This window comes from Besnoitia besnoiti, chromosome X (genome assembly GCF_002563875.1).
Source record: "Besnoitia besnoiti strain Bb-Ger1 chromosome X, whole genome shotgun sequence".
Lineage (NCBI taxonomy): Eukaryota > Apicomplexa > Conoidasida > Eucoccidiorida > Sarcocystidae > Besnoitia > Besnoitia besnoiti.
Genome location: NC_042365.1, coordinates 1009112 through 1018086, shown reverse-complemented (window position 1 = coordinate 1018086; position 8975 = coordinate 1009112). Strand labels below are relative to the sequence as shown.

General features: G+C 52.6%; 1 protein-coding gene across 1 annotated transcript; it reads right to left on the bottom strand.

Annotated features, from left to right (window-relative positions):
• Positions 1–604: 604 nt before the first annotated feature.
• BESB_016980 (putative beta-catenin family protein 1) lies at positions 605–7750 on the bottom strand (the record flags this gene model as incomplete). Its single annotated transcript, XM_029360413.1, has 13 exons — positions 605–864; positions 1007–1079; positions 1483–1596; positions 2197–2348; positions 2989–3045; positions 3481–3659; positions 4114–4185; positions 4575–4624; positions 5304–5650; positions 5916–5970; positions 6529–6763; positions 7059–7171; positions 7547–7750. 13 exons carry the CDS (start codon positions 7748–7750, stop codon positions 605–607), a joined length of 1911 nt encoding a protein of 636 aa, XP_029216389.1.
• Positions 7751–8975: the final 1225 nt, after the last annotated feature.

The window sequence follows — 8975 nt, the reverse complement described above, 5'->3', positions numbered from 1 at the left end:
ATTCCGTGGGCTGCGTCTGCATCAATTTGGGATGCCGATGCCGCGAAAAGAAGGATGGATGTCTTGCTGAGATCAGTCCCGTGTCTCGTCCTGGAGAAGGCGCTTTTCGCCTCGATGCGCATTTCCCTCCCGTGTGGGGTGGTGAGGGGCTGCATCGCGCACACTGCCGCGTCAGATCAACTATAAAAATCAAAATGGATATATCGCTTTGATTCCAGAACGACAGAGTTTTTGTTTGACTCGATCCCTTGTTCTGCGGTGTGATCGACTCATTGAAAAAAAAAACGCACAAGACAAGACAGGACCCCCCGCCAAGCGAGGCGCAGCGGTCGCTCGAGCGGAGCCGAAGAAAAGAGAGAGGCGGCGGCTATAAGTACACCGGGCATTCACACCCACAGCAGCGAAGCGCAGCCGATTTCTAGCCTCCAGTAAACCGGAATTTGTAGACAGCCCATCACGAGAGAGAGAGCCAATGTCAACACAGACTCCACAGACCTCCCCTCTCTCTTCTCCTTAGACGGATGCAGCGAGCGGAGACTCTCGCCGCAGAGGCAAGGAGGGGCCAGCCGTCGCGCCGCCCTCTTTTTCCGGTTTTCCCTTCCTCTCAATCGTCCCTTCGATGCCGTTTGCGTCTGTCGATGCTTTCGTCTTTTCGGTCGCGCTTGCGTTCTTTCTCATCGCGCTTGCGCCGGTCGGCCTCTTCCTCCTCCTCAACCTCCATGCTGTCGTCTTCAGACTCTTCTTCGTCTTCGTCCTCTGGCAGGAACACACCGCCGGCCTCGAAAATGTCTTGGAACTGCTTGAGGCGCCGCAGCAGCGTTCTCCGCTCGTCCGCAGCCTTGTCATCCATGTGGGCGGCGTACTCTGTGCAGCGAAACGACAGGCACACGGGAGGCGCCTCGAGCGCAGTCTCTGCAGAGATCTGATTCTTTCTTGGGAAGCGGTAAGAGCACGCAGCTTAGAGTGCCGAGTGACAGCGGGCATGCAGATCGGGAGAAAAACCCACCTGTAATGACTTTGTGGATCTGCTGCGGATCAATGCTCTTCATCTTCATCAAATCCACCAAACGCTTCGTCACCTGAACGAGAACCGCATTCGCAAGCCGTAATAGCAGATGGGCGCACCATGAGGGTTCTACGTGCATGGATATGCATCCGCATGCATGGTCTGGATCCATGGAGGCTACGGCGGACGCTTGTGAAGCACCACGTACGCGAAAAAACTCAAGATAAACACAGGTCTTTCTGCACACGAGGACAACACATCGGGATGTCTCAATCCTTCCGCTGAGATACAGACACAAATCAAACCACAGTTAGTCACATTTTCAGCGCCAGACTAGCAGACGGAATTGCGGAGAAGACGGCGGCCCGCGGGCGCGTGACGGAGCTTGTCACAGCCACACGCCGTGTTCGGTTTGAAGCTGAAAGTCGGCAGACTCCCCCTCAAAAAATCTTCAGAATTTCAGCCAAGGAGCTCACCAAAGCGTTTCCCATGTTGACGAGGCGAACGATGATGGAGTCGATCTGCTGAAGAGTGAAGAGTCCGTGGTCGCATGCGTCGAGGTACCTCCTCTCCTCCTTATCGATCTCCAGCTACGAGCACAGCGCATGCGTCACATACGCCGAAGTCACACCTCAACGACGCGCAGATATTTAAGCTACTAGTGATAAATAATGGTAAGTCCATATCTGTATATGTCTAGATCTAGATACTGATCCATATCCGATACATATATCTATATGCAGCAAAATATCTGCATATTTTTATCTAATATTAATGTATATCTATATATATATATATATATATATATATGTATATATATGTGCTTTGTAACGTTTTGGAAACAAAGATTATGGGCTTTGCCTCGCACTGTGCTGTCTGAGGAAGATTGACATCTGGGCTATCGCCAACGCTGCTCTCCACTGAGCTGCTACGAGTGTCTCTGCCGAGTGGCATCCTCCCGCTCTCCGCACAAACGCCTCAAGACGCGCGACGGCATAAAAGGGAATCGAGACACGCCCCGCAACTTCTGAAAAGACTATCTTGTTCACGCACATAGCGCACAAAAAGCGACTGACGCGCACCGGGGTCCGCGCCCTTCAGGCCCGCACCTCTAGCCGTCGCAGAGGTGTGTGACGCATGCGTGAAATATTTTGTCGGTCTCCGTCTCTGGACTTGGCTGAGAGGCTTACTTCCTTCGCGAGTTCGTCTTCATCCTTCTCTTTTTCTTCTTCGTCGCGCCGCTCCAGGTACGCGTCGACGCGGGCATGATACGAGTCGTGGAGCTCTAACAGTCGCTCAATCTTCTCGCACTGGTTCTCCATGAACTTGTTCAAAACTCGCGCTGCAGAGGAAAAGACGCATGCAGCCCCACAGTTTCTGACTGGTTTGAAACCACAGAGCTTGTAGCCGCACCGAAGGGACAGACACGTGCAATTCTTTGACTGCCGAAATGGAGATGTCGCACAACTACAATCACCAAAGCGCGTCCAGGCACGGGCGCGTTAGGAGCGGAGGTCAATTCCCCTACACGCATGCAAACATAGATAACACGTTTCGAGGTCGCCACAGCGGCGCGGAAGATACTGCAGGGGTGCAATTACATATACAGAGAGATACAGGGAGACACATAGATCGACAGACAGTGAGAGAAATCGACAGACAGACAGACAGAGAAGGAGTAACAGTTTGGAGGGCAGTTCCCTATGTGCATTCCACACGTTCGATGTGAGCAGACGGAGCACCGAAAGTTCGCTGGGATGCCTCAGGCGAGACGCCTAGAAGCATGTCCCTGCAGCCGCGTAAGCAGACGTCCGCAGACAATTCGCTACAACACGCGGCACCTGCCAATATACTTTTTACCCGCGTCTCGGAGAAAAACCGACCATAAAAATGCTTTACTAGTTGATCGAAAACGCCTGGATGACGTAAGCGGATGACAGGGCAGACGTGTCTCAATCTGAGGCTCCCCTTGCACTCCTCACCTGTCGCGATGCCGCTGCAGCCACGGCAGAGTGAGTTGATAATAGAAACAGCGTGCTCTGAGTCCAACGCACGCATACATTGTAGGGAACCCGCCTATTATACCGAATGACAGAATGAGGCAGCCGCAAGAAGTCGAACCAAAAGATGATTTAAACGCTTGGCTGAGCGGATGCAGAGCGACAGTCATCAAGACTTCAGACCTGAAGCTACCGCCCGCCTTCTCTCTCGTCTTACATAAAAATATCCCATTACGGGCGAGCCGTAATCCACTCCTGTGACGCTACGTGCGCCTCATGCAGAGAATGTTCACGTGAACGAACTACCTCACCGGCATCATCACACTGCTTGGGTAGAGCATACAAACATGCATATGAATATCCATACATAGGTATATGATATATATACAAGCATATATATATATATATATATATATATGGGCACGGCTGAATACGATGCTGCGTCTTCGACGCGCGCTATGCTGGCGCTCTCACCTTCGTCTTGTTTTTCCTGAGCCTTGCTCTTTTTCCGCTTTTGCTGAGTCGGGCGTGACTTTCGCATGAAAATTGAAAAAAGGAACTTGAGGCCGAGCTTCTCAACGAACAGTTGACAGTTCGGCGCGCACCCCAGGAGCGCGAAGTCCAACACCTTGATGGCTTGAGAGCAGAAAAACCTAAAATGCGCGACAGCGGCAACAGAATACAAGCTCCGCCTAGCTTATCTTCAGAAAGACCGGCAACAGAATACAAGCTCCGCCTAGCTTATCTCCAGAAAGACCGGCAACAGAATACAAGCTCCGCCTAGCTTATCTTCAGAAAGACCGGCAACAGAATACAAGCTCCGCCTAGCTTATCTCCAGAAAGACAAGCCGGCGACGACTAGTCTTAAATATCTCTCTGAACATAGATCTAGACAGGGGCTACCTATCTCTGTGCAGACACACATGGATCGTCCATCATATATATATATATATATATATTCATGCATACATATAAATATATATGCATGTGCATGTCTACTCATGTTACACCGGTTTGTCAGATGTTTTATAGGCCCTCAATCACACGCGCAATCTTTGTAACTAACCCGCATTCCCGCAAGATGCCCCCTCCTCGACAAAAGCTCACCTTCTCTCCTTAACGACGCGAAGCATGAGCTCGATCCCCTGCTGCTTGCCGAGGAGCTCCTGATTCATTCTCCTGAACGAACGCAAAAACACACACGCGGCGCGGAAAAACCAATCGCAAAGAAAGATGTGTGGCCTCAAGCAGATGTTTAGCTATACACAGAATGAAAAGCGGATGTGAGCGGCGAGAAGCTTTAGGCGGCCTCAGATGCCGAAGGCAGTGACCAACAAGCTGACGCGACAGCACGGGCATCCCTTCCCTATAAAATTTTTGTGCGACTAACTGATCATAATCACTATAGGTGGCGTTGCACAAAACGTTGAGCGTCTTAATCCATGAAGAGAGACAAGAGAGACTGAGGACAGCCAGAACGCAAAGTACAGAGGCGACAGGCAGAGACGATAGGCGACGCAAGGAGACAGAAACCGAAAAAAAAAGAGGCAGTGCCGCGCGGGCCTTACACCAAGAGAAGACTGCAGAGAGCATCGAAGAGGTTCTGAGCCATCTCCTCCTGAAGCAAAAACACGCACCAAGATGCTCATGCACACATGCTGACTGACTTGTCTTCGATGGAAAATCAATGGTCGTTATACACAGATACATACGTATATACAGACATATACACATATATAGGTAGTATATAGGAATGCCCCAAGCCACAAAAACGATCAAAAGCCTGCATATGTCTGCATAAGCATGCTCGGGAGAAGAGACATAGGCAACCGGGGGACCGGCACAGTCGGCGAGGCTCCTGCGCGCCTGCTCCACCCTGTCTATTTCTGCATGCAACGGTGAGTAGATACGTCCACAAGCAAACTTGAAAACGCCGAATCCATATGCCTGCATATATACATATACTTATGTGCATATATATGCTCTTATGCCAACACTGCAGCGCCGCTGCCCCACGCTGTCAACAGACAGGGGCTCAGCGACGATCTGCGAGCCCCGCAGAGTAAACGAAACCAAAAGGCGAGCGCGCAGCCGATTCCGTGCACCTCACACGACAGTTCTCCCCCGAATATACGCTGGAAATCGCTCTTCTTGATGCAGATAACATGCGGGTCACGAGAAGCACAAGCGAACTTGGGTCCGAGAAGAACGACCTTCGAGATCTAAGCCAGGAAACCAAATCGTAGTCTATACTCCACCAGCATAGACACGTTTATAGGAGGTTGAGTATTTCTCACCTCCTGCGAGGACTCGGGGTCTTTTTTTCTGTATACAGCGACGGCTCGAAGCAGCTTGTCGACTGCGTCGCCACCCTGCTTGGCGCCGATGGTCTCGCGGGCCTCTGCGGAGTTCTGCAGGAGGATCACGAGGATCTCGCTCGCGTAGATGCGATTGAAGTCGAAGGCGGACGCGGCGGACGCCGCAGCTGCCTGGAGGCCTGTCGGGTTTCTCACGCGGCGCAGCAGCCAGTTGGGGAGCTTGTGGAACTTGGCGAACTTTGGCGCGAGGCCGGGCTCCAGCTCCAGCAGATTCTCGATAATCGTCAAGCAGTGCGAGACTCCGCGCTGCTCATCTTCGCCGCTGCCTGCAGCAGAAGAGATGTGTCCAAAAGCGATAAGCAGTGAGCAAGCGAGGGCGGCATGTGACGCTAGAGGCCTGTCTCCAGGCGCAGCGAGTGGGGCATGCAGGCACACGCACAAGAGAGTTCGTCGCATGGAGGCGCATCGACAGGCAGAGCGAGGGGGAACTAGAAACCGCGCGGCGTCGAAGAAACGAAGCAAGAAAAAGAAAAGAAAGAAGAGAAGAAAGAGGGGAGAGCCCGCGCGAACCCGCCGCCTCGAGCTTCCTACCTTCGTTGATTCGGAGGAGAGTATCGACCGTCAACTCGGCGATCTGATGCTCAACCTGGGAGTAAAAAAACGCACATGTGCCTGCAGCGGCTCCTGCTGCCGCCCCAACGAACGGCGATACTCGGCCTGGAGAGCCACGCGGCAGACGCCGGCGCTGCGACACGAAGAGGCTCTGCTCTGCTACTGCCATCGTGTCCACAGAGGGGCGGGGACGCATGAAGAAAAAGTGAAAATAGAGGTAAACACTCTTCGCGAGGAATCGAACTGGAAGGTCTGCGGCGCACGGCTTCCACGACGGCATAAACAGGCGACAATACTGCAACGAGCTGCATGCAGGCAGCACGCGACCTGAGCGGGGGAGAAGGCCTTGGAAGAGATTGTGTTGCTCATGGCTCTACGAACAGACAGGCCGACTGCGGAATCCACAGGGCAACAGAGAGACCGGGGGCCGCCGCAGAAGCAGACTCAAGGAGGAGGCCCAGACCTGAACGCCTGGCAACGGAGTCCTTCCGAGAAGATGCGAAAGCCAGTCATCGCGCTCCAAGCGGCACACGCCAGGCTGCCGGTGTTTAGGAACAGACTCACAAAAACTGCAGCGGAATAAATGGCCTACGAGCTTGTTGAGAATTTCTTGGGGGTTTTCACACTCGGCCAGCGTGTCTGCGTCGGTGAACTCCGCGAGGACGTCAAGCACCTCGAGCTGAATGTCTGGATTGCTGTGATTCAGCAGGGAGAGAAGGAGCTCCAGGCCGTGCGTCTCGATGAAGAGAGGATACAGAGAAGGCTCCGCGGCCAGCTGCTTCCAACGCTTGATTTCTTCATCCAGATCGACTTCGCTCTTAATCCACCTACGCGAAAAAAACGCAGAGAAGGCACATTGGAAAACTAGGCGGCAGGTGGGATCGTCTAAGCCTCAACACGTGAGCTCCCAAGCCAATCCCAATATGCATATATATATAGATATCCATATATATATATATATATATATATATATATATGTATTGCGCGGAGCAGAAAATGCAAACAAGATCCGTCTGCGTGTGCATCGAGAAATTACATACATATATAGGTACATAAATGCATGTATATATATATATATATATATGTTTGCATGACTCCGCGCGAGCGTAGACTTGGGCTTACTTCTCAGGGTCCTCTGCATAGCGAATTCGGTCTTGCTGATTCTTCTTTATTCTTTTCTCAAGCTGCGCAACCGCCCGCTTCAAATTTGTCTCGGTCAGCACCTCCACATGCATCTGGGAAAAAGCAACTCGCAAAGACAGGCGTAAACGGGAAAAAAAACGGCGTAGGATGGCAACAAAATCAAATCAGGGACAGAGGACAAAGACGGCGAACATCCTCTGGCTATGGGGCGAGGAAACAGAGGGGAAAGAAAGAGTTTCTTGCGTGCCTGATGGCCTCCACGTTGCCAAAAGGTCCTCGTGAAAGTGCTGCAACAAAAAGTTGCTCCAGCAACCTCGACACACATTCGTGTACCCCACGAACAGAGACACATGATGCGCAACATATGCACATAGACTGGCAGGTGTATGCCGCTGTAGCTAGATGAGTAGAGGGACATAGGTGTATAAGAGATAAGCCCCGCTGCTTCTCAGTCCCAGGGGGCTTACGTCATCCGCTTGGTCGAGGATTTTCTTGACAGTTTCCTCGTCGATTTCGTCGGGAAGCTCCTCGAGGTCGAATCCTTCTTTCTTCTTTTCCACAACAGACGAAGAGGGAGCTGAGGGACTTTCTGAGTGCGAAGAGACAGGAGGCGCAGGCGGCATGTCGGCCGCCAACGACGGCGGGACTATGCCCGCCCGGATGGATGCCATCGAGAGCAGAAAAAGGGAGGGAAAAAAGAAAAATGAAGCAAGTGAAGAGAAAGAAGCGAGAGGTGAGTCCAGAGGAGCACTCGGAGTAGAGACAGAGGAGAAATCCACACGGAAGAGATGATGCGTTGCCGAAATGGAGGCGCAAGTAGAGTGAAGAGGCACTCTCCACCGCGGCAGCTTGCAAGTGGCGGCCTCTAGCGCAGAACGATAGAAGCCGAAAGCGAAGACGCCTCAAAGAGCAGCCCTATACAGAGGCTGGAGAGACTAAAGGATGCGCAGGGCCTATGCAACGGCGAACGATGCGGACTCAGGATGGGAAAGCCTCCGGTTAGCTCAGAAAAGGAACGAATGAAACGAGATCCTTTTCGGGCCTCGATGCATGCGCGCAAGGAGGAGAAAATCCGGCAGCGAAACCTCAGAAAACGAACAAACGAGGTTGCAGACAACCCAGCAAGATCAGGAGGAGAAAGAAAAAAGACAGCGAGTAGCTCGGGAGGCGAAAGCGACAAAAAGCTGGTGAGAAGCAAGAGGAGCAACGGGAAGCACAGGGAGTGGCATGCGCGGATGGGCGCAGCTGTTCGTCTTCTCTCGTCACTGCCGAGGGAGCGCGAGGACCGACGGCAAAGCGCCGCCAAATATCGAGGCGAACGAACTAAGGAAAAGCGTGAGCACCATCTGAGGGGGACGGCGGGGCGGTATCGGCTTCAGAAGCAGCAGCTTGATTCTTTCGTCTGTCCTGACGGACAGTCTGGCGGACAGAGAATAGATGGCCCTCCAGAGGGCCTCCGGACGTCCGTGTGCCTTCAAGCGACCGCGCTGCGGCCAGCCTTCGCGCGGCGACGACCCTCCAGAAAGAGCGCGGTGGGATTCAAAGTCTTACTCCATCGTTTTCTTTATAAAAGGAGCGTTTCTCCAGGTGTTTTCTCCTCTTAAGTAGACTGAACAGGGGAGAAATATTCGGCACTCGCGATTGAGGCCTTGCAGGGCAGCGGCGGGCATGCAGTGAGCTCTCTCCTAGCTTCTCCCGCCTCTCCCGTGTCCGGAGGTCTTTAAGCAGCGTTGTCTTGAAAACCGAGGCGCTGCGCGCCTCCTGCGCGATGCTGCTCGGCTGGAGGAAAACGTTCTTTCGCTTGGCTTTACACATGGACTTTAACTCCGCAAATATAAATAACAATTTGTTTCTTGTCGTGGCTTTTTTAGGAAAAGGAACCACCTTGAGTTTCGG